Source organism: Bacillus rossius, chromosome 1 (genome assembly GCF_032445375.1).
Source record: "Bacillus rossius redtenbacheri isolate Brsri chromosome 1, Brsri_v3, whole genome shotgun sequence".
NCBI classification, from domain to species: domain Eukaryota; kingdom Metazoa; phylum Arthropoda; class Insecta; order Phasmatodea; family Bacillidae; genus Bacillus; species Bacillus rossius.
In genome coordinates this window covers 192,456,015-192,482,079 of record NC_086330.1, presented here as the reverse complement: position 1 = coordinate 192,482,079, position 26,065 = coordinate 192,456,015, and the positions used below count along the sequence as shown (strand labels likewise).

The following is a 26,065-nucleotide window of genomic DNA, read 5'->3' as shown; positions in this document are numbered from 1 at the left end:
ATACTGGTAATGGAGATACCAGAGTGACCTTGGTTCGTAGTTCCGGTATTTCTGTACGTGTTGCTTCAGGCTGTGTACTTGTACCAGGCATCTGTTCCTGAGAGATGGGAATTATGTCAGTGATGCTCTCGAAGAGTGGGTCCTGTATGGTGATGAGTTTTGCACTCAACTTATGTGTGAGGTCAGGTATCTGTTGTCGGCATTTGTCAATTTCTTTGGTGTAGATACCATTCAATTTACCTCCTGATAAAATGGACAGGTTGTGGAATCTAGTGGCAACGTGGTTAAGTAGTGTGATGATTCTTAATATGTTCGTTTTGTTTGTTTCGTTGTGCACATCATTAGCATAAGCGCTTATGTCTTGGAATTTATCACAGACAATATTGAACTCCTCTAGTGGGTCCAAATGTACATTCCAGGCAATTGGCTGTACTTGTTTCTGGCAAACGGCTCTGAGTCGTTTCCTGAGCTCTTGGACATCTCCTGAGGTAGGTTGTCCCCGGAGTGTGAGCTCATAAATTATCTCGTCCTTAAGGAGATACTCCGGAGTGATCATATTTAACTAATTTTAGAAACTCTAAAGCAACATATAACTCTTACTCTAGGTTGACATGCAATGCGTAAAACACTCTTAACTTAAACTTAAATTAACACTTAAACTATTTGGTTGCGCCCTGACTCTGCATAATCAGTGGGTCGCCATCTTATAATATTTTGCATTCCCGCCGACGAAAAGGGTAATGTCCTCTCAGGTGAAGGACGGAGGGGAGGGGGGGAGGGGGGTAGAAGGCTTCGTGCTATCACGCACGCGTGGCAAGATTACAGCTGTCAACAGACGCCGCGGCCCTCGGCCGTCGGGCCCGGTGAAAGGGGGGAGGGGTGTCTGTGACCTTGTGTGGAGCATGTCTGTTGACGCGCCGCAGTAAGGCCAGCTGTGGTCCGCTGTGCGACGTGTTGCGTGAAAGTTAGATTAATATTACTTATAAGGTATTAAAGTTAAAGTTACTTATATTCGCGCTAAAAAAAAATATAAAGATTCCGCTCAAATATTTATATAAAAAAATATAAATATAAAAATTCAATTTATTTACTTTCTTATTATTACTGGGATTGTTTAGAGACGAAATCACCCACTAATAAACTAGGAACCCCAGCTCTGCTACCATTTTTGTGGCAGCAAACCACAGTCTGATTACCATTTTTGTTTTGCTGGGTGGATCTTTAGGTTTCACAATGTTATTAGTAATGAACAATAACAAGGTGTGATTCCGTCTGAAATATAATTACTTCATACTGAGTAAACTTATAGCAGACACAAGAGAATATTAATGTAAAATATTAATTACATTCTTAAACAGCTCTCAGATATGTTCAGAAAGAAAGAAAAAAAAATTATGGGCCGGCCGTACATGAAATTATCAAAAGTTTCATTTACTAAAACTACATAAACCAATAAAAAAATACAAATATATTTAAACTATCCCAGTTGAGGTATGTACTTAAAGTCCAGAAATTATGTTTGTATGATTAACTTTGTTTTACGGCGTGATTTAGGAAAGTTCAAAAAAAGGTTGAAAGGCACAGTAGCGCCGGAGGTCGAGGCTTCGTTTCCCGGAGATCACGTGGGAACATGATGTCAGGGCGCCTGTGTGGTGTTGAGGAAGGGAAATTAAAGTGCCAATTCGGTGTCCGGCTCTCGGACCCTGTCTGGTACAGTCCGAATCAAAACTGATCAGAACTTGTACCCAGACAGTATACGGGGCAGAAAATGCCCGGAAAAGTTAAGAGGAGGTTGGGGAAAGTCGCGGATCGTCACTCACCAGACAGGGAAGTTGGCTTCTATTTGCCGATGCGTCGCCAGCCAGGAACTGGATCCCGCGAATACGCAGTTGGCGCGGTCGTTTCTACCATTTCAAAAGAAATAATTTAAAAGAAAACTAACTATCACAATTTGTACTATGCAGACGGACTAAACTACATAAAGAAGATTATAGGGATAGCATCCCTTATTTAAGCGACTACATAGTCGGTTGCGGCCGGATGGAAGTCTTGCAGTGTCTCATCGACTCGCCGATAATCAAACGGTCCGTCTGCAGTCGCGACGCGAAGTGTCTCGCGAAGAACCGCGTCTCGTAATTAAAAGCAAATGTTCTATCAAAAGTGGAGGGGAGGGACCGAGAGGTTCGGACCGAAAGGTTCCGAAGTTCCCCCGAGTGGGCATCATAAAAAACTCTGACATGTCTCGAAGTTGGTAGCACTGGCCGACTTTAGCGCTACCTGTTGATGGGTGTCTGAAATAAAAAAGAATCGACTCGCCCAAGGTGTCTGCTTAAACCAGGGGTTAAAGGGCGCCTTATGGTGCTGTGCTCTGGCGGCCTAGATAATAAGTTACTTTTTCTGCCGCGAGATGTCGTTGGGTGGTCCATCTTGGCACACACATTTTTTATGCGAGGCGTCCTTGGAGACAGTCGCTGTCTGCTGGGGTTTATAACCGGCCATTGGTCTTAGGCAAATTCTTAGAACCAAGAGGGAAGGGGGGTTGACAAAAAGTGCAACGACGCTGAGAACGAGCGTCCATGATGTGCTTTTAGAGGAGTGAACCTAAGACTTTTCGTGACGGTAAAGGCTATGGTCAGCTCGCCTCTGAGAAATGGTAACAGCTCGTCCAGAGCTGCTGTATGCAGTTTTAGTCATGAAGTGAAGTAACGTTACAGGCCTGGGACGTGCCTGTAAGCGAGGGAAATTTCAAACTGGCAGCCAACAAAGTCTTAGATCTGCAAAAGATCCTATAGGTCTCTGGGAAAAGGTGCTTCTATCTACTGGCACAAAGTTTAACTAAGGGGAGTACACCAGCCTAACAAAGAGTAAATCATCCTTTAGAAACCAAATTATAAAGAAAAATAAAATTTCCAAAAATAAATTTAAAATTATATAAAATTTAAAAAAAAAAAAAAACGTGTCAAAATACCATATTTCCGGCACACTGTCAACACCATCAAACAGCATATGAAATCCAACAAAACACTCAAATCCACCTAAACCGAGAAACCGGCAGGAACCCTAGTCATTCCGTATGTTCAAGGGCTTTCAGAAAAAATAAGACGCCTGGGAAACAAATATGGACTTAAAACTGCATTCCGTTCTAAATCTACTATTAAAAGTATTGTTACCAAGGTGAAACCAGCCACAGAAAAATTACAAACCCACCACTGTGTGTATCAGATCCCCTGTGAATGTGGCCACAGATACGTAGGTGAAACTGGCAGAGCTCTATCCACCCGAATCAAAGAACACAAAAACAATTGCAAGAAGGGTGAAACCCTAAAATCCAGACTTGCTGAACATACATGGGAAAATAACCACAAAATTCTCTGGAAAGACTCCACACCACTCATACAGGAACCCGATAAAATAAAAAGGAAAATCAAAGAATCAGCTTTCATTATTAGCAATAAAAATATTTTCAGCCAGCAGAGCATTGAATTAAAAAATATGTAGATCCCTTTGATTAAGAGAGAAACACCCCTGCATCACAAAACAATAGCCAATACTCAACCTACCATAAACAATCCGCTTTAACTCCATGGTGCACAGCCAATGGGGAGTCAGCTTGTCTGCCATTGGCTGAGCAAGATGTAGTCCATTTTATGATTAATACCCTCATTTTTTCCAGCCCCTACACACACAGCGCCGGGCAGCGTTGCAGGGAAGACAGCTTCCCTAAGGCATAGCCTCTCCTGTCACCAGGTGTTGGTCAGCCACCGCTGTTTTTGAGATTTAGGCGACCTGAGGGTCAGATAGCCCGTGAGCCGTGAACCGCGACAGGGATGGCGACCAACGACAACACAAACCAGACCAGCGCGGCCATGGAAACACAAACCACGAACACCAAACGACCTCGAGATCAGGATACCGAACATCAACAGGCGGGGGTGGGAAAAAAAAAGCTTCGCGTAGCAGGTCAACGGGACACCAAAGCAGGCGACCGAAAGAACTGGCAAACAGCGAAGACGCGCACACAACCAGACGCGATCCAACACACACACAGACGGCAGGACTGTCTGGAATACATGCACATGACACCATTTACAGCCATCTGGCAAATCAAATAACAGACGACGCAGCACCGGCAAGACCACAGACACAGGCAATCCAAAACAGGTACAGAGGTGTGCCTATCATGGTTTGAGATACCACAAAGCTGAAAGAGATTGTGGAACACCTAACCCTAAACAGAGTAAAATTCACAAACACCATCACCCGGCGTAGGGAACTGCGGCTCAGCTTTGAGTCCAGAGAGGGCTACACAGCAGCACTAACATTTTTCAAGGCACAAGACATCCCACACCACACGTTCGCGCACCCGGAAGAGCGGAACACGAAGGTAGTGATAAAGGGCGTATACCCAGAGGTCACGGAGAAAGAACTGACCACGGAACTCATACAACTGGGGTTCACAGTCATTGACACAAGAATCTTTCTGGTCACACGACATGATGCAACAGGGACGCCCACACAGACTCGTTCAGGGACTTTTTGCGTGACCATTGCAGCCATGGAAAAAAACATCATGGAAATCAGGACTCTGTACTACACACGAGTCACAATTCAAAAATACCAAGCCCGACCACAAGATATTGCCCAGTGCAAACGCTGTGGCGAATTTGACCACACCCAAAAGCACTGCACTAAACCACCACAATGCGTATGATGCGGGTGAAACCACACCAGGGGGGACTGCGCAGACAAGTTCTGTTTCAATTGTAATGTGCAGGGACACACTGCAGCCTGGAAGCAGTGCCCAGTGTTCCTTAAACTTGTAGCAAGCAGAACAGAGCGCAAAGCCGGACAGCCACAGCACCAGTCACAACAACAACAAGCGCCAGACACAGTTCCCCCCCACCCTCCCCCCTCGAGCACAACCGCGCGCACCTGTGGTAAACAAGCCACAGCAGCGGCCACAAACACGGGAAGAACTGGAACACACCAGAAAAACCTTCGCTGCAGCTATGACAGGCCCATCCAGCGCAAACAAGCACACACACACACCAGCACAAAACAAGCTAGACGGCAACACTCTGGGAGGGCTGTTTGAACTAGCAGACATACTCCAACTCTGTAACTTCTCACAGCTTTTCGCATCTCTCTCACCACACTTCGCCGCCATCCGAGCCGAGACAAATGTACAAAACAGACAGATTATCCTACTGAACGCACTCTGCGGCCTCGATAGACCTTAATATGGCGCAAAACCCGGGGAAGTCTTTACAGGTTCTAATATTTAATGCCAGAAGCCTCCAAAATAAGCTATACGAGTTAGAACAGGTTCTTTTTGTATACGGAATCGATGTCGCTTCCATATCCGAAACTCATCTAAAACCACACATGTGAGCATACATATGTGGCTATACAATATACAGGACAGACCGCCCCACAGCTGGTGGCGGTACAGCCATACTAATAAAACATGGAATACAACACCACCTGGTAAAAGTAAACGGATTACAGCTCATTGAGGCCACCAGCATAAATATCCGCAAAAATAACACACATGTATGCATGTCGGCCGTATACAAGCCGTCGAATGCTCCGCTCCTGCATCAAGACTTAAATAAACTAATGGAAGTGGAAGAGCACTTTTTTATAGCCGGGGATTTCAACAGTAAACACACCGATTGGGGCTGTACTCAGACAAATGCAAATGGGAACATACTCCACAACCACGCAGCAACAGTAAGCTACATAGTCTGTGCGCCGGACACCCTGACTTATCATCCTCCCCATTGCGGAAATCCGGATATATTATATATAGCCCTTACAAATATACCACACATCAAAGTAAACATGGAAACACTGGACGAATTAAACTCAGACCACCTTCCAGTGCTAACACAGCTAACATTCAATGCCACTCACAGCATACAAATATTAAAAAATAACCTGAAAGTAACAGACTGGGACGGCTTTAAAGATGAATTAATAAATACACTAAACCAGCCCCCCGAAATAAACACTCCAGACGACATAAACCCACATGTGAAACTCTTCACGGACACAGTTAAAATTGCAATTAACAAACACTCCCGATTCAAAACAAAAAGACAATTTACCAGAACACATTACCCAGATTTGGACTATCATATAGCTCTAAGGCGATAAGCCAGAAACAGAGCTCAAAGGCTACGCACCCCAGAAGCCAGAAATGAATACAATAGACTAAATAACTTAGTAAAATGCAAATCAGCCCAGGAAAAAATTAATCAATTTGGAAACGTCATTAATGAAGTAGCTTCTAACCCAAAAGAAATGTGGAGGCTAAACCGCATCTCCGAGGCAATAAAAAATTCATATCAACACCAGCTATTATAACAGCCACCGGGGTAAAATACACAGCAGAAGACAAGGACAAGGCAAACGCAGTAGCAGATTTATTAGAAAAACAATTCTCCCCAAACACAGACGTAAATGACAGAAATTTTACCCTAACAACACAGGCAGTAAATAACTATCTACAATTAGGTACACACACCATACCAGAAGAAATTACACTAAGAGAACTTTTAAAATAAATCAAAAACAACCCGAATAATAAATCAGGTGGCACTGACACAATAAATTACGTGGCACTGAAAAAACTCCCACTAGAGTCACTTGAATACTTACTGGCTATATACAATGCTATTCTAACACACAAAACTTACCCTAACTCCTGGAAACTCGCAAGAATTATCACAATACCCAAGCCGGGAAAGAACCCAGCTATACCAGAAAACAGGTGCCCTATTAGCCTTTTAAATATTATGAGCAAGATTTTCGAAAAAGCCTTACTTTCATGCCTCAAAAAACATGCAGCAGAACACAACATAATTCCTGACCTACAATTTGGATTCAGGGAAGATCATTCAACAATTCACCCTCTGACTAAAATAGTTGAAGACGCCACCGACTGCTTCAATAACTCATCAAAATCCTACACCGTAATGACAATGCTCGATGCAGAAAAAGCCATTGATAAAGTCTGGATTCCAGGCGTAATACAAAAATTAATTAATTACAATTTTCCAGACACATATATTTACCTGGTGGCCCACTACCTATGGCGACGTCACTTCTATGTTGCTCTGGACGGGGCTAAATCGACCATTCGGGAACTCACAGCAGGTGTGCCACAGAGCTCCCCGCTCTCACCTTTCTTTTATAATATTTACACTGCCGATATTCCGCACGAAAACGCCTATGTGCAAATGTACGCGGATGATACAGCTATTATAAAGCAATCGGGAAACCTGAAATATGCCATGGTATGTGTCCAACGGCAATTAACAGCACTAGAACAGTACTACACCCGCTGGTGAATTAAAATTAATGCAGCCAAATCAACCACACTCATAATAACGAAACGTTACGGTAGACCAGACAGGGAACTTGTAATTTTCCACCAACCTATCCCTAATGTTATGGAAGCCAAATACCTAGGTCTCACACTAGACAGATCCTTGTTGTGGAATAAACAAATCAGTACAGTAACAAACATAGCAACGGGGAGCCTGAGAAACTTATACCCAATGCTAAAAGCACCTAATCTGCCATGCCGGAAAAAACTACAAATTTACACTCAAATTGTGCGCCTGCAGCTTCTGTGTTCCTAGGGGTTCGGAGGAGTGGCTCGCACAGCTTTACAGTACACGCGACACCCGAGTTTAACTAGATCACTTGCAAATACAGCAAACTATCAAGCCTCTAATGCACACCAACATGACACTACATCACGCCAGCTAGCCGATCTACCTGGTGGGGAGCTTCACTCCCTCGCCGAATTAGGTACACGTAAATTATCGTAGCATTACACTACATACCAGCGCACACACAGGCCCGTGTGCCAAATCTATCCCAGTAGATATGCACCCCTGCCGTCGATTCAAATGATTCTTCACCAGTGTGGGGTGCGCCTGATTTACTATGCACTAAGCGAGTTATAGAAACTTCGATTTCTGGCCTCGCCCACACTGAACTGCCCCGGATGGCAATATGATGAATCAGCGGCCAGCCCCTACTCAGTCGCACCTATATTTTCGTACCATGTGTGTCTCTTCCCGAGGACGGGAGCAGATAGCAGTTCCCGAAACGTCGCTTGTTTCTGTTTTAAGAAAACTCTTGTGTTTGTTTCGTCTTTTCATTTTGTCGTGTTTTGTCTCATTTTGACTGTTGTGCTGAATTTTTTTTTTTGGGTTCAATATTTTTGTGCTGTCATCATTTGTGGAAGTTTTTCAGTTCTCTTCTGTTTTTTGTAAAACTATTGTGTTTGTTTTCATCTTTTCATTTTGCTGTGTTTTGGTCTCGTTTCAACTGTTGTGCTGAATTTTTTGGGTTCGGTATTTTTGTGCTGTCATCATTTGTGGGGGGTTTTTCGTTCTGTTAGTCCATTTTTCTTTGTTTTTTCTTTGTTTGTTGACCATATTCCTGTTGTGGAGTATTGTGTGGTGTTTATATCCTGACAACAGCCATTTTTTTGCTTAATTTGTGTTTTTGTCATTTGTGTTTTTTGTAGTTTTCTTCTACAGACATACATGTGCTTAGCAATGGCGTATGTCTAAAAGCCTACATCAAGTTAGCAAACGCAACATATTAAGTTATCTTCAATTATAAATCAACGGAACTCCTGCGCCTCATCACATAAGCTTGCATTGAACATGTAACATCAAAAGGAAATGAGCAAATCACGTATGATCACGGGAGTAGCAGCCCACCCGAAAAGGTCTGACTCCAACAGAGGATAGCCAGCGACTGACAAGAGGACAGTCGGTAAAAAACATTTGTCACCGTAGCCGGGCATGAATGTAACTTGTTACAGCACAATATTGAAGATATATTACTTTTCGTGCCCTGATGTAATTTCCTTGAACCTATCTTGTGCTGAACAAGCATGTGAATCTTTCTCGTTCCACAAAGCCCTATTCTCACGCTTGTACTATAAGAATAAGAATGTACAGCAGGTTGTAATACCTTCAGCACCACTGTATTAGCGACTTCTTCAATATCCCTAGTGTACCTAAATCTGTTGGCAAGCCACAGACGCCATTACGGAAACATTTTACCATGTTTACGTTTGTATTTAAAATGCCTCCGCCAATTGAGAATCTCGCCAACTCTGTAATTCGCGCTGAGATTCGTTTTCTTTGTGCTAAAGGCATAAAAGTGGCTGAAATTCAACAACAAATAAGTGAGGTGTATAGGAAAACATTATGTCCAATGGAATGGCACAGAATTGGTTACAGCTTTTAAAGATGGCCACTCAATTTATCATAATAAGAAAAGAAGAGGGCAACCTTCTGTCATTACTTAAGATTTGGTGCAGAAAGTTGATGAAAAAATTAAAGAGAACAGAAATTTTAAGTATTCATTGTTATACGAGTTTCCTCAATTCTCAATGGTTGTTAAATCAGGTTGCACTCTTCTATGAGGATGGGATTCAAAAGCTGACTGTACAATATGATAAGTGTCTTAATATTGGTGGAAATTATGTAGAAAAAAAGATTAAGGTACAGGTTTTCATGTAAAAATATAATTTTTAAGAAAAGACAACTTCTTTTATTTTTTTCAAGATGATACTTTCTTAAAAAAACATGCCTCATATTAAAATTACACCAAATAGTTAGACGCTTCACCATTAAATTTGTTCAGTATTACAAATCAAACAAAGTTACTTCTCTCATCACTTCTACAATCACAACCACAGTCATTCTCTACACCATAAAATTAAATTAATTCAATATAAAAACAAATAAACTTTCCTTTCTCTCTTAACTACTACACTCATTACTGCACATATTCAATAACTTTTTACTACCTACTAAGTACGTATTGTTTACTTATTTAAACACTTACCTTTTATCAACATATTCCTTTACAACTATTTTCTGTAACAATTTTATTTTTTATTACTTTTATTTTATTACTTCACTCCTACTCATACCAAAAGTGCTACTTTTGCTTCTCAACTCACCCTTTCATTTGTTTGTTTGTATTTTTGTTTCTTTCGCAACGATATTTCAATGTTATCAATATTACATACTAAAATTCCCTTTGTTCTTACATTTAAGTCTATCACTGGCCAACCTCAATGACATCATATCATTACCCTACATTTTTTTCTATCCATAATACAGACACACTGCTTACTGGTACTGAGATGTATACTTGACCCACATTACCTAACTACCTACTCCTTAACATGGTACTACTACAAGTATCACGTTAATTACATTAGGTTAACTACATGAAAAATAATTCAAAACATTACGGACAGTTGGTTGGGTTAGTGCTACTACATAAAAAAATACTGTGGAATTATGTAAATGGTTAGTAGGTCAGGATAGCTATACCTTAAATAAGTAATTCCTAAGCAACCATTAAAAATATTTTACAGTACTTTTAATGTAGCTATACTAACTCAACCGACCATCCACAATTTTTTAAGTATGTTTAATGTAGCTAACTTAATTTAATCAACCATTATCATGATTTAACTCAAGTTCTCCAAAATACATACACACAAACACACACACACACAAGGAAAGTGAAAAATGGCTGCAGCCACGTCTGATTGCAATGTAACTTATAAACAGTGATTTTTAAGAAACCAGTAGAATTTTATAAACTCTGTTTTAAGAGTAGATCAGGAACATCTCTAGTGTTTGAAAAAAGTATTTTCAGAATTTTATTATTACTTCATGGAAAAGCAGTGCTGTAAGAATATTCCAAAAGTGGCTTTTCATCAGATTACCCATTTAAAATACTTAAAAATATTGTGGAATTTATTTATTTATGGAAAAAAGTGCATCGCTTAATTATAGAGTAGCTGCTTTTCGTAAGAAAAATTTAACCATAATTCAAAAAATTGTATTTTTGGACAGTACACATATTCCTCTATTTACCCTAAAAAAAAAAAAAAAAAAAAAAAAGCAAATTAAATTCTTAATGGATTCTAAGAAAAATGTTTAAAGGTGAAGTGGTGTATTCATATCAGTATATTATTAAAACCACGTAAACTACGTATGTGTGTACATATGTTTCTTATATGCATACACATATGTAATATTTAGTAGTTGTTATTTTGAGACAGGAGATATCCAGTTTGTTATATTTAAGTTATTTGGTAAACATTTATACGTGTATTGGTGTTTTCTCCTCAGTATATCATTACCACCATAATATTAACTATGTGTATGAGAGATGGCCCTGATTTTGCTGTCGCCTCCCTAATGTTTTCGTGATACTAGCTCTGCAAACTTAATCCTGTTGTCTCCAGAGATCCTTAGGAACACAGCGTAGCCAAGACTATTGTAAAAAGACAGGGATTTTTAATATCAATACTTTTAAGGCCTTTGCCAAGTCTTTTTCTTCCCTGATTTGTTTTCAATTTCAAGTGAATACTGAAAATTATAAAAACAATATTATAGATGTTCACTTAAAATAAAAAAAATTAAGGTAGAAAATAGTCTTGGTCCAGGACAAAATAAAAATAGTCTTGACAACATGATCAGGGATATCTTTCATAAAACAGTCTTGGTTAAGCTAATAAAGCACAACATGGCGACGGCTGCATCACTGGCGATTGGCAACCATCAACTATCAAGGTCTCAGTATGGAGCCAGCCAAGTCACTGCACAAGCTACCTAATGTAACCTATAAACTGTAATTATTCAGACAACATAAGGAATTTTGAAACGCTGTTTTCATGGCAAGTAGAAGAACATCTGCAGTGTTCAAAAACACAACATTACAAATTTTATAAAAAAAAATTTACGAAAAAGTTGCCAACCTTACAATTTACTTCTTCCTCCGCAGAAGCCATGGCTCTAGAAATTTGGCTCTAGAAATTTACCACCAGTAGTCTCATTCAGAATCACCCCATTAGATTATTATCTTTCGGAAATTTTGTAATAAGGCTTTGCCGAAGCGCCCTCTGACATTGCTATGAAAATTGTGTATACATAATTTGTATTTGGGGAAAACGGTACTCATTCGGCAGCTGCGTTGTTCAATACATTCTGTCTCTCTCTAAATTCCCTCCCCCGTTGGGCCCCACTTTTACGCGGCTGTTTCGGTGGCTTGTTTACACGTTTCCTTCCACGATACTCCTTGTCCGCACGTTGAATGTTTTGGCTTTTTAATAGATATAATATCCATTTTGTTTATAATTTATATTATTATTTTATTTTATTTCATAGCTGATAATTACAACACTTCAAAAATTCACTTGATGTATAAATCAAAATATTCAATAATTCACTTACGTGAATAATACAACCATAGAATAAATAAAGTACTAGTAGAGTGGACACTTTTAAAATTTATCTTCACAATATTTTTATTTTGTATTTTAACTATGTACAAGATATTAAAATGACAAAAATTTGTAAGTGGTTTTGTCAAGCTTTAAAAATATTTTAATCTGAAGAAAATAGCATCTTCAAGCCCACTATTAAACTCAGGCAGAATTACAATTGCCCAACGCTTCCGCCCATCTGTCATCCGTCTGTCAAAAGTTTGTAACTTCATACTTTTGACGGATGGACGGGTGAAATTATAACCTCTAAAATGTCATCTGGGTATTTGCGTGTCAAATGTTATTATATTAGAAGGTATTAAAGTTTATTTTATTATTGAGCTGTTTCCAAAATTATTTCTTAACTTAGGTTTGATCACATTTCAAAAGCAGTTTTTTAGAACAATAACGTTCCGAGTCACAGAAGTGTATTAATTACGGATGATAACTCTGTAAATGTGAAAATAAATACCAGAGTGAAAAAAAAATGTGTCTGTGGAGTCCATGCACAAAAGAAGTGAAATTTCTTGCTCATTAGGTATGCACAAAGATAAAAAATTAATATATTTTATTGAATAAGAGATAAAATTCAGACTAGTTAAGGATACAGGTCTGATTTCAAATGAAAAAATACCTTTTTCCGCGCCCTGTACTCTCGCATCCGTTCTCTGGCACTTTTTGGCGCTTGTTTTGGCGGTTTATTCCCACGTTGCCTTTGATAATACATCTTATCTGCTTCTGCCTTTTTAATATTTTTAGGCATGATGTTAATCACGATCTCTAGCTGAATAAAATGAAAGAACAAAAAAACTCTTCAATTGAACATAAATTACACTTATAAAACTAACCTCAAGTCTATACAATATTTTTAGATTTTCAATCATACTATTCACATAAAAATTAATGATACTTATAATTTTAACTGCACAAATAAATATCTATTTTTCACACTAATAAATAAATTGTAGAATCTTAAAATAAAATATGAGAAATATGGTAGGTGTCAATCATTGGTCGTTATGAAAACTGAGGAGTAGACAAACACAAGCAGTGTTACGAGAATTCCATAGCTGAGTCATCTCTACCTCTTCCCTGCCGTCTCCCCCACCGGCTGCTACAACTAGCATATAGTATGCTACACTTCGTACCTATTCTCCCTACCCCCCCTCCTTTTATCATCCAATTCGACAGCTAGATCATGCGTTAGAGTGGCGTCACCGCTGATGCACTATCCTTTACCGGTTCTCCCACCACGTACCTACCTAACTATTCTCCTTATATCATCGGCATTTTTGTAACACTCGAAAATTGTAGCCCCTTCTGTAAAGATGTTTCACTCCAAAAATTGAGTTTACTTGAATGTTTAACTAACACAGTTATAAAAGAGAATTTTTTTTCCAAAATTTAAGTTTACTCAACAGTTGTCAGCATTGAAATATAAAAATATTATCACAGAAGAGTAGTGTGTGTAAATCGCTCAGCGACTGACGGACGAACAGATAACAGACAGACGGACAACAAATATGGACGCAACAAGCTATTGTAATTCAGCCACCGATTTAGGACATTTAACTTCTTAGGACCAATTTTACCACGATCATTTGAGATTTTAAGCAGTGCTTAAAGCCAATTTCAACACCATCATTTAAGATTTTTAACAAAGGTTAACAAGCCTTAAGCGATGTTTAATAACGAATAAAATTTTACTAAATATTTATTCGTTTAAGATGGATAACCATTGCTTAACTTTAAACGAACCAATCAACCCAAATAGCTCCATAATTTTATTTTAGCACACGCCAAAATGGCCGAACAATAGTGTCAGCTGATATTTGATGACAAAGACAAAACACATAAATAACCTCAAATTTTTAAGTGAGAAAAATTAGTTAAATATAATTGTGATGATAATTTAAATGTGTTTTTAACTAAATAAATAATCTGCTAAAGAAAATAAAACTTATTGTTTTTCCATAAAATAAAATGTATATATTATTTTTATGATTTCCACATATCAGTGACATAAGTGCCGTGGCCGGCCCATGATTTCACTAGCTGTGATCACACAGTGATGTCCATTTACACTTGAACGTGGTGTGGCTGGCAACAGTCAGTGTTTTCTAAAGCAATAAATACCATGGAAAATGGTGAAATGCTCAGAAGTGATTTATGGATGATTGCTCTTGTTTTGAATGAAGAGGAGGAGCAACAAGTGAAAAAACGAAAGTGGGTTTATTAAGCCTGAAAAAAGAGAAGAATGGAAGGGAATCGGTCATACTTTACAAGGAATTGATGGACGATGGAGGAAAGTTTCATGAATACTTCATAATGTCAGAAAATGCATTTAACATTCTGTTAAGCAAACTGGAAGTCAACCTGAAAAAAAAGGATACAAAGTGGAGAAAAGCTATTTCTCAGAGGCAACGGCTCACAGTTTTCTTGAGTTATGTAAGGTAGAATTAAACATATTATACAGAATAAAATTTAAATTTTTATTTTGAAAAAAAAAGTCAATTTAAACAAAGTTTCCAAATATTTTCAAATTCTTCTATTACAGAACTTGTTTTAAACATAAACTGAAGTATTAATTTACAAATACTGCCTAACATAAATTAGCATTGTAGTAAACTTTCAACCAAAATATTTTTATAATTACAAAAAAAAATTAATCACCTGTAAAAAAGTATTTTTGTTCAATTTTGATATGTATTTATACCTGTCTGAAAGTCTCAAAATACTGTTACACTGAATAGTTCAGGAAAATTGCAGGTTGCCTTTAACCAGTAGTTAAATCTTTCACATTGTCTGTAGCTTCCTGCAGGAGAAGGCTGTCCAGAGTATGTTAGTGTATGTTGAGAAACTGGCTCTTCTCCCATGAGCATTTTAAGCTCGTATGTTTGTACAGCCGCAAATATGTCTGCTTTAGTGTAATGCCAGTAACCCGGGGGCAGAGTTTTCAATCCTGGAGCTATTCCAGATAAAAATTTGTAAACAGGATTTGGTGATTGGATTGAAGGAGAGCCCATACTTTCTCTTTATTTTATAAGATACTACATAACAGTAGCAGTGGCACTTTTAGGTGCATTTTTTTTGTGATGGCAGTTTCAGTTTTTTTTAGTTTGTTTAGTAGAGTATAAGGTGGATTAGACAAAATGTGACATTGCGACTGTTCATTCACTGGACTGTCCACTTGTGTAGCAAATTGTTGTGTCTCATTGTTTTGTGTATTGTCATTGTCTTCATCATCTCCTGTCAGGTCCTGGTTTCTTACCTCATCACCAATGTTGCTCCTGGTCTCCCTCGTGTTGAAATATTTTTTTCAAGAAACTCAGCTGCTCGAATATTTGTAAAGTTTTCCACATTTTGCCTTCTGACCACTCACAGTAATATTTTTCTTTAGAGACTTCCTAAAATTGTCCCTTATGTTGCCCCATCTCTGGTTTTACAAGACTGCCCTGAAAATAAAACCACTGGCTATATTGATGTATTATTTATTATATTGTAAAAAATCCATAGGTTCTGTTGTAGGGCAAAATACATCGAGCTGTACAAATATATGAATTAGAGAATAGAAACACACAAAGTAATATTTGTTCAATTTATAAATATGTTTATTGCTATTGTTTTTTTTCTTTCTGGCATATAGCCACTGGGGATGAGCTAAACACGATTTCCTTTAGCTATTGCATGGGCCATGGTACAGTTTACAAGATCGTGTGAAAAACCTGTACGATTATTACTGAAATTCTGATGGAAGAATTTTTGCCTACTCCAACAGCAGAAATGTGGAAAAACATAGTGATTTTTATGATATATGGAACTTCCCTAATTGTGTTCTTGTTTTCGATGGAAAACACATAGCTATTCAGGCCTCCCAAAGGAATTCTGTATCATTATTCTTTAATAACAAAAAAAATTCTAAATTGTTTTATTTATTCTTATAGATGCTAATTGTAACTTTCTTGCAGTTGATGGAGTCATATACAGTATGAATAGTGATGGGAGAATCATTGCCAATTCAAATTTAAGTAAATCACTTCAACAAAGGTCTTTGAATGTACCATAAATTTCTGTGATACAAAATACAGATATTCAATTTCCATACATTATTGTCAAGATTACATGATGCAACCGTATCTAGGGAATAATTTGAATAATCGTAAGCAAAACTTCAACAATTGTTTGAGCCGCACGAGGAAGACATCACAAAATCCAGATTTACAAGAGGCGTATTAAGACTAACCCAGGAAAGGTGATAACTTAATTCTTGCCACGTGCTTATTGCATATCTTTGTGAACAAATATGACAGACATACGCTCCTCAAAATGTGGAGTCACGAATAAGGAGAACACACTACAAAATTTAGACTTCCAAGGTGGAAATGCTACGACATGCATTTCAGGTCAGAGAGTTATTCAAAGAATACTTCAATTCTGAGAATGGATCTCTCTCTTGGTCATCAACTCAGAATAAATACATCGAGGTGGATTTTTTATAACACTTTACGTGGATGTCAAAAGTTTGTATGTTAAAACATAAAAATACTGTTAGTATGTTTAATGTAAAAAAATCCTAAATTAATAAAAACATGTTTACCAGGTAGGCCTATTTTCATTTCATCTCCTATGTTGCTCCAGATTTTATTCTTCAAATCCATGTACACATATTTGGGGTTGGACATATCATACAGCACAGGATAACTGTGCACTAGTTTGATAAGTTTTTCATCATTCATCTTTAACTTTGAATAAAAACATTAATTGAAAATTAATTTGATTATTAATTTTAACTATAACACAGAAGTGGCGCAGCCATGAAATAATAAAAATATTAGCGGGGACTAATCTGACACTCACGGTACAGTGACAGCATTGACTGCACTGTCACATCCAGATGCGGCGAGTGTGAACAACAACACTCAGTTTCCTAGAAAAATATTTGCAGGTATGCCGGTAGAATCACGTCCCAGCCACGGCACTGTCATGTCACTGATATGTGAAAATCAACCTTATATTTTCAAATATACTTTTAAGCAATTGCTTTAAAACCAAATAAGTTACTTTCTAATTTTTTTAATACTTTAGTTTTTGGTTGTAATAAAAGTTACATATATCCAGGTACACTTGTTGTTGTGGTTATCTTCCTTTTCATTTCTTTGAAACAAACCAGAACCATTGTAGACCAACAATTTTTGCTTCATAATTCATATGGGGTTAGTTATTACAAATCATTACTAAAATAAACCTTCCTATTTATTTCACAAAGATTAATTTAAACTGCTTAGACATCAATTTCCAACATATTTAATTGAAAACATGATTATATCATTTAAACTAAGCAATACATCTCTAACGCTAATAAAATTATCGAATTATATTTCAAAAATTACTGTTTCAATTTCATCTAAATTTTAAATGCAAATTTGAACACAATTTAAAGTTATTTTCATTACCTATTTTATTACAGGTAGATCTACAATTTCATCAAACACAAATAATGTCAAAACAATATTTGATGTTATTAAAAAAATTGTAAGTAAAATAAATAATTTGCCAATTATTTAAATAAATATAACTAAAACTGTTCGAACAAAATTTAAAGGTCTTGAATTCTTTATTTGGGAAAATTTATGAATAACACACCAAATTAGATACCCGAATGCATTTTTTAACGCTCAATTCACTCGTTTGTTATTATATATATTTTGTCTGTGTGTCACACTCAAGTTCCACATAAATAATCGCAAATAATATAACGAAAGTTTAAGAAACTATTTTTTTTCTCTCACCTATATTTTTAACAAACAACTTGAAATGACCTTGGTCAAGTTCCATATGTATATGACCAAAACCAACAAAATACATACTGTAGGATTCCATGATGGTTTTACACTAAAAACCTCTAATTAAAAACATAAACCCAAGATAATAGACACACTTTTTTTAATTAAAAAAATCAGAAATGAATGAAAATAACTTAAATATGTAAAAAAAAAAAAGTTCAACAAATTGTTTAACCGGAAAATAATTTTGTTTTAAATAAACGTACTTTAAATATACTAAATATTAACCTCACAAAACAATAAGTATTTATTAATTCATAGAGATAAAAAAGAGGATTTTCCGAAATTAAAAATAATTCGAGCGTTAACTAATTGTTTTATTTACAAAAGGTAAAAATCCATAATTTTTAGCTAGGCCGTAAGATCTTATGTATATACTTTTACCAACAAAAAAGTGCGCCGAATGACTGAAGTAGCTGACGCAAAATGTGCTTGATATGAATAATTTTTTCTTCATTCTCAATCAAAAAAAATGTTTTACAATAAGCATACAAAAGTGAAGTTCTACTCAGCAATAAACAAAAAAAATTAAGTTTTAAAAAAAGTACCTACTTAAAACAAAAATACTAACTAAACATGGACAACTGCAGCACGATTTTTATTATAAATTTTAATTCATAGGGATCAAACTAAGGATTGTCCACACATAACTTATTGTTCCAGGGTTAGCCCAAGGCTTTCTTTACAATTTGTACCATCCACAATTTTAAGCTGGGCCGTGAGATCTTCTCTATATACTTTTACCAACAAAAAACTGCACCGAATGACTGAAGTAGCCTGCGCAAAATCTGCATGAATTTAATAATTTTTTTCCTTCATTGTCAGTCAAGAATATTTTTTTTACGATAAGCATACAAATGTGAATGTTCTACTCAGCAATAAACCAGAAAATATATAAGTTTTAAAAATAAGTACTTAAAAAAAAACACTTATTGAACATGGACCACTGCAGTCAGATTTTTATTATAAATTTTATTTCATAGGGATCAAACTAAGGATTGTCCACACATTACTTATTATTCCAGCGTTAGCCCAAGGCTTTCTTTACAATATGTACCATCCACAATTTTAAGCTGGGCCGTGAGATAATCTGTATATACTTTTACCAACAAAAAAGGGCGCCGAATGACTAAAATAGCCTGCGCGAAATGTGTTTGAATATTATAATTTTTTCCGTCATGCTCAATAGAAAAAAAAATTTATTTACATTAAGCATACAAAAGTTAATGTTCTACTCAGCAATAAACCAGAAAATAATATTTAAGTTTGAAAAATAAGTACTTAAAAAAACACTAACTAAACATTAACCACTGAAGCCAGATTTTTATTATAAATTTTAATTCATAGGGATCAAACTAAGAATAGTCCGAACATAACACATGATTCTAATGTTAGCTAAAGGTATCATTTACAATTTGTACCATCCACAATTTTAAGCTGGGCCGTGAGATCTTCTGTATATAATTTTACCAACAAAAAGTGTGCCGAATTGCTGTTGTAGCCTGCGCGAAATGGGCAAAAAAAATAATTTTTTCTTCATTATCAATCGAGAAAGAAATGTTTTACAATAAGTATACAAAATTGAAAGTTCTACTCAGCAATTAACCAGAAAATATTTAAGTTTGAAAAATAAGTTCTTCAAAAAACACTAGTTAAACATGGACCTCTGCATTACAAATTTTTATGATAAATTTTAATTCATAGGGATCAAACTAAGGATTGTCCGAACATAACATATGATTCCAATGTTATCCCAAGGCTTTCTTTACAATTTGTACCATCCATAATTTTAAGCTGGGCCGTGAGATCTTCTGTATATACTTTTCCAACCAAAAATTGTGCCGAATGACTGAAGTATTCTGTGCAAAATATGCTTGAATTTGATAATTTTTTTCTTCATTGTCAGTCAAGAAAAAAATTTATTTACATTAAGAATACAAAAGTGAATGTTCTACTCAGCATTAAACCAGAAAATATTTCGGTTTGAAAAATAAGTACATAAATAAAAACTAACAAATCATGGCCCACTGCAGCCAGATTTTTATTATAAATTTTAATTCATAGGGATAAAACTAAGGATAGTACACACATAACTTATTATTACAGCGTTAACCCAAGGCTTTCTTTATAATATGTACCATCTACAATTTTTAGCTTGGCCGTGAGATCTTCTGTATATACTTTTACCAACAAAAATATGCGCCGAATGACTGAAGTAGCCGTTGCAAAATATGCTTGAATTTAATATTTTTTTTTCTTTATTGTCAGTCAAGAAAAAAATTATTTACATTAAGCATACAAAAGTGAAGGTTCTACTCAGCAATAAAAAAGAAAACATTTAAGTTTTAAAAATAAGTACTTAAAAAAATACTAACTAAACATTAACCACTGCAGTCAGATTTGTATTATAAATTTTATTTTATAGGGATCAAACTAAGGATTGTCCACACATTACTTATTATTCCAGCGTTAGCGCAAGGCTTTCTTTACCATATGTACCATCCACAATTTTAAGCTGGGCCGTGAGATCTTCTGTATATACTTTTACCAACAAAAATGTGCGCCGAATGACTGAAGTAGGCTGCGCGAAATGTGTTTGAATAAAATAATTTGTTTCTTCATTCTCAACCGAGAAATAAATGTTTTACAATACGTATACAAATTTGAAAGTTCTGCTCAACAATAAAGAAGATAATATTTTAGTTTAAAAAATAATTTCTTCAAAAAACACTAGCTAAACATGGAGCAATGCAATCCAAATTTTTATGATAAATTTTAATTCATAGGGATCAAACTAAGGATTGTCCGAACATAACATATGATTCCAATGTTATCCCAAGGCTTTCTTTACAATTTGTACCATCCATAATTTTAAGCTGGGCCGTGAGATCTTCTGTATATAATTTTACCAACAAAAAAGTGTGCCGAATGACTGAAGTAGCCTGCGCGAAATGGGCTTGAATAAAATAATTTTTTTCTTCATTCTCAATCGAGAAAGAAATGGTTTACAATAAGTATACAAAATTGAAAGTTCTACTCAGCAATTAACCAGAAAATATTTAAGTTTGAAAAATAATTTCTTCAAAAAACACTAGCTAAACATGGACCAATGCAATCCAAATTTTTATGATAAATTTTAATTCATAGGGATCAAACTAAGGATTGTCCGAACATAACATATGATTCCAATGTTATCCCAAGACTTTCTTTACAATTTGTACCATCCATAATTTTAAGCTGGGCCGTGAGATCTTCTGTATATACTTTTACCAACAAAAAACTGCACCGAATGACTGAAGTAGCCTGCGCAAAATCTGCATGAATTTAATAATTTTTTTCCTTCATTGTCAGTCAAGAATATTTTTTTTACGATAAGCATACAAATGTGAATGTTCTACTCAGCAATAAACCAGAAAATATATAAGTTTTAAAAATAAGTACTTAAAAAAAAACACTTATTGAACATGGACCACTGCAGTCAGATTTTTATTATAAATTTTATTTCATAGGGATCAAACTAAGGATTGTCCACACATTACTTATTATTCCAGCGTTAGCCCAAGGCTTTCTTTACAATATGTACCATCCACAATTTTAAGCTGGGCCGTGAGATAATCTGTATATACTTTTACCAACAAAAAAGGGCGCCGAATGACTAAAATAGCCTGCGCGAAATGTGTTTGAATATTATAATTTTTTCCGTCATGCTCAATAGAAAAAAAAATTTATTTACATTAAGCATACAAAAGTTAATGTTCTACTCAGCAATAAACCAGAAAATAATATTTAAGTTTGAAAAATAAGTACTTAAAAAAACACTAACTAAACATTAACCACTGAAGCCAGATTTTTATTATAAACCGTAGAATGGGGATACTTGCAATGGTGGGGTAACTTGCAACAAAACTACAGGTAAATATATTTTGTGTGTTGGCTACCATGATTCAGTTCGATGTGTACATGTTTCTATTGCCATTTGTTTACAAATGTCTGTTGCAGCTTGTACATGTTGTTTTAGGCGGTACTTATTGTTTTGTGCATTTGTTTTTCATAAATAAATATTATTATTGAAAATCTGCAAAAAGTAACATCTGGAAACTTCCTGTAGAAGTTCTTAGAAGTACACATCTAAAGACATTGTAAGGTATGTATGGCTTTAATGTAGTGTCAAGAAGTGTATCCTATAGTCATACCATGCAATGATAATTCGTTTTCTGTCAGTTGGCTTTTTTATGAATTTGTGATTCCAGTGGGGTAACTTGCAACCCAGACACACCCACTTTTGTTATCAATTAAAACCTAAAATACAACCTTCACATATGTTTTTCTGTAATTATTACATACCTACCAACTTCATATTAATTCCCCTGTTAGTTTAACTTCGGAATGTTGCCCTTTTATGTAGGTAAATGTAAAGGCTATGTAATTTTTTTTTTTTTTGTGTTTTAGGTTATGGCCAGAAAACACAAGAAAGTTCCAGGACATCGTAGTTATGCCAATTTTTCGAAGGAAAGCCTTTTAGCTGCAATAGAAGATGTAAAAACAAAAGGCCTTTCATACAGACAAGCTGGTGAAAAGTATGGAATCACTGGATCAACAATCTACAGGGCGTTCAAAAAGAAGCACCCCAAAAGTTATGGAAGACCTGCAGTGCTGACAGAAGATGAAGAACGTAAGCTGGTTCATGGGATTTTATTGGCGAGTGATTGGGGGTTTCCATTTGACAAGTTGGATATTTGTTTACTTGTTAAAAGCTTTTTAGATAATGAGGGGCGAACAGAACTTAGATTTAAAAAAAATATGCCAGGTAGGGATTGGTATCTTTCTTTTATAGGAAGGCACAAGAAAATTCTGTCACCACGATTTTGTCAGAACATTACGAGAGCAAGGGCTGGTGTTAGCAGAGAAGTTCTAGAGAAATATTTTGCTAACTTACAGATCTCTTTGCATGGAGTAAAACCAAACATGATCGTCAATTACGACGAAACCAATATGACAGATGATCCGCAAAGAGCAAAGGTGGTGGTTAGACGGGGGGCAAAGTACCCAGAACGTGTTATGGATCACTCCAAAGTTAGCGTTTCTGTGATGTTCTCAGGAACAGCATCAGGCATTGTATTACCACCCATGATTGTTTACAAGTCTGAGCACCTGTATGATACATGGATGGAGAACGGACCAAAGGGTACAATATACGGGTGCTCCAAAAGTGGGTGGTTTGATGGTCACCTATTTCAAAAATGGTTTTGCAATATAGCATTGCCCTATTTCCGATCTTGCGATAAAGGAGGTGGAAATTCTCCAAAAGTCTTGATTGGGGACAATCTTGCTAGCCATCTGTCCATGCCAGTCATTGAAGAATGCAGGAAACATAACATTAAATTTGTTTTACTGCCACCAAACAGCACACATATTTGTCAGCCTCTCGATGTAGCCTTTTTTCGTCCTCTGAAAATTAAGTGGCGACAAACTCTTGCAGAGTTCAAAGCAAAGTACAAGGGGACAATACCAAAAAATTTATTTCCCAGATATTTGAATGCAACACTGGAAAAATTGGAAAATGCTTCGCAAAATTTATGCTCAGGGTTCAGAGCAACTGGCTTGTATCCGTTCAATCCGCAACAAGTTTTAAATAAACTTCCAGCTGAGAATGAAGATTCCTCTGCCAACTCAACAGCAGATGGCTCTTGGTCTGAAGCATTCATTGAGGTTCTGCGAGAAGCCCGATTTGGCCAGTCATCAGCCCCTCGAGTTCGCAAGAGAAGGGTTGTTAATGTTAATCCTGGTCTAAGTGTAAATGGAAGTTTAGAAGATACCAGCATTGACCAGGACCCTTCTTCAACTTCAGCTCCTTCAACTACAGCTTCTTCAACTTTAGCTTCAACTTCAGCTCCTACAACTTCAGCTCCTACAACTTCAACTCCATATGCAAAGGCTAGAACATGGTCCAAGTTTTCATCAGAATCTGTGGATTTTGAAATGACAGATGTGCATCAGAATGCAGAAAGTGAACATGAGACTGCGAACTTCTGTCTTATCAAAACCGGTGACTTTTTATTGGTGAAGTTAATGTATGATAGCAGATCAAATAAGGCAGTTCAAAGGTTCTTTGTTGCTAAAGTCTTGGAAAAGAATGAATCTGTTGTTTATTGTTCTTTTCTCCGTAAAAGTGCTAAGGCCGAAAAAGTATTTCTCTTCCCATCAGTGGAAGATACCTTTAATGTGATGAAAGAAAACATTGTGAAAATATTGAGAGAACCAAGAGTAGTACGAGGACGACATATTTTTACAGAGTATTTTACTGAACAAATTCAATGAACTCACCTGATTCATAACATGCATTGTTAATTTTTTTTTTATGGGTTTACTGATCAGTTTCTTGTGACATTTGGTTTCTATTTTATTGCATTTTTACTTAAATATAGTATTTAAATATTCCAACTGTTGCAAGTAACCCCACATAAGTGTTAACTTGTAATTCCTAAATGATTTAGTAAGTGTTGCAAGTTACCCCACTGATGGGGTTACTTGCAACAGCTATATTTTGTCATTATTCGTGAAAACTATTTTGGGTAAAAACATTTTGTGCATATCATTGTATTCTACATGCATATATTATGTACCATGTCTATATTTATCCCATTAACATGAGTCTGGCATAGTGTAATATATTGTTGAATTCATTCTCTGTTGCAAGTATCCCCATTCTACGGAATTTTAATTCATAGGGATCAAACTAAGAATAGTCCGAACATAACACATGATTCTAATGTTAGCTAAAGGTATCATTTACAATTTGTACCATCCACAATTTTAAGCTGGGCCGTGAGATCTTCTGTATATAATTTTACCAACAAAAAGTGTGCCGAATTGCTGTTGTAGCCTGCGCGAAATGGGCAAAAAAAATAATTTTTTCTTCATTATCAATCGAGAAAGAAATGTTTTACAATAAGTATACAAAATTGAAAGTTCTACTCAGCAATTAACCAGAAAATATTTAAGTTTGAAAAATAAGTTCTTCAAAAAACACTAGTTAAACATGGACCTCTGCATTACAAATTTTTATGATAAATTTTAATTCATAGGGATCAAACTAAGGATTGTCCGAACATAACATATGATTCCAATGTTATCCCAAGGCTTTCTTTACAATTTGTACCATCCATAATTTTAAGCTGGGCCGTGAGATCTTCTGTATATACTTTTCCAACCAAAAATTGTGCCGAATGACTGAAGTATTCTGTGCAAAATATGCTTGAATTTGATAATTTTTTTCTTCATTGTCAGTCAAGAAAAAAATTTATTTACATTAAGAATACAAAAGTGAATGTTCTACTCAGCATTAAACCAGAAAATATTTCGGTTTGAAAAATAAGTACATAAATAAAAACTAACAAATCATGGCCCACTGCAGCCAGATTTTTATTATAAATTTTAATTCATAGGGATAAAACTAAGGATAGTACACACATAACTTATTATTACAGCGTTAACCCAAGGCTTTCTTTATAATATGTACCATCTACAATTTTTAGCTTGGCCGTGAGATCTTCTGTATATACTTTTACCAACAAAAATGTGCGCCGAATGACTGAAGTAGCCGTTGCAAAATATGCTTGAATTTAATATTTTTTTTTCTTTATTGTCAGTCAAGAAAAAAATTATTTACATTAAGCATACAAAAGTGAAGGTTCTACTCAGCAATAAAAAAGAAAACATTTAAGTTTTAAAAATAAGTACTTAAAAAAATACTAACTAAACATTAACCACTGCAGTCAGATTTGTATTATAAATTTTATTTTATAGGGATCAAACTAAGGATTGTCCACACATTACTTATTATTCCAGCGTTAGCGCAAGGCTTTCTTTACCATATGTACCATCCACAATTTTA

At 36.0% G+C, this 26,065-nt stretch overlaps 2 protein-coding genes across 27 annotated transcripts in view; one reads left to right on the top strand and one right to left on the bottom strand.

The window, feature by feature from the left end:
* Nucleotides 1-18,191, bottom strand: part of LOC134527184 (uncharacterized) — a 100,454-nt gene extending 82,263 nt beyond the window's left edge. For 3 of the 26 annotated variants that reach the window (XM_063359626.1, XM_063359615.1, XM_063359610.1), the window contains exons 1-2: nucleotides 18,118-18,191; nucleotides 12,963-13,112 (exon numbers count right to left, since the gene is read on the bottom strand). In XM_063359626.1, the coding sequence (XP_063215696.1) occupies nucleotides 12,963-13,091 (129 nt within the window). In that variant the 5' untranslated portion in view covers nucleotides 13,092-13,112; nucleotides 18,118-18,191. Of the gene's footprint in view, nucleotides 1-12,962; nucleotides 13,113-15,599; nucleotides 15,784-16,925 lie in introns of all 26 variants that reach the window. The other 23 variants (XM_063359625.1, XM_063359599.1, XM_063359617.1 and 20 more) reach the window with 21 other exon arrangements.
* A 4,106-nt stretch (nucleotides 18,192-22,297) lies between these two features.
* Nucleotides 22,298-24,887, top strand: LOC134529718 (uncharacterized). The gene is made up of 2 exons (XM_063364095.1): nucleotides 22,298-22,315; nucleotides 22,621-24,887. The coding sequence occupies exon 2, from the start codon at nucleotides 22,624-22,626 to the stop codon at nucleotides 24,487-24,489; it is 1,866 nt and encodes a 621-aa protein (XP_063220165.1). The 5' UTR covers nucleotides 22,298-22,315; nucleotides 22,621-22,623; the 3' UTR covers nucleotides 24,490-24,887.
* The last annotated feature ends 1,178 nt before the right edge of the window (nucleotides 24,888-26,065 follow it).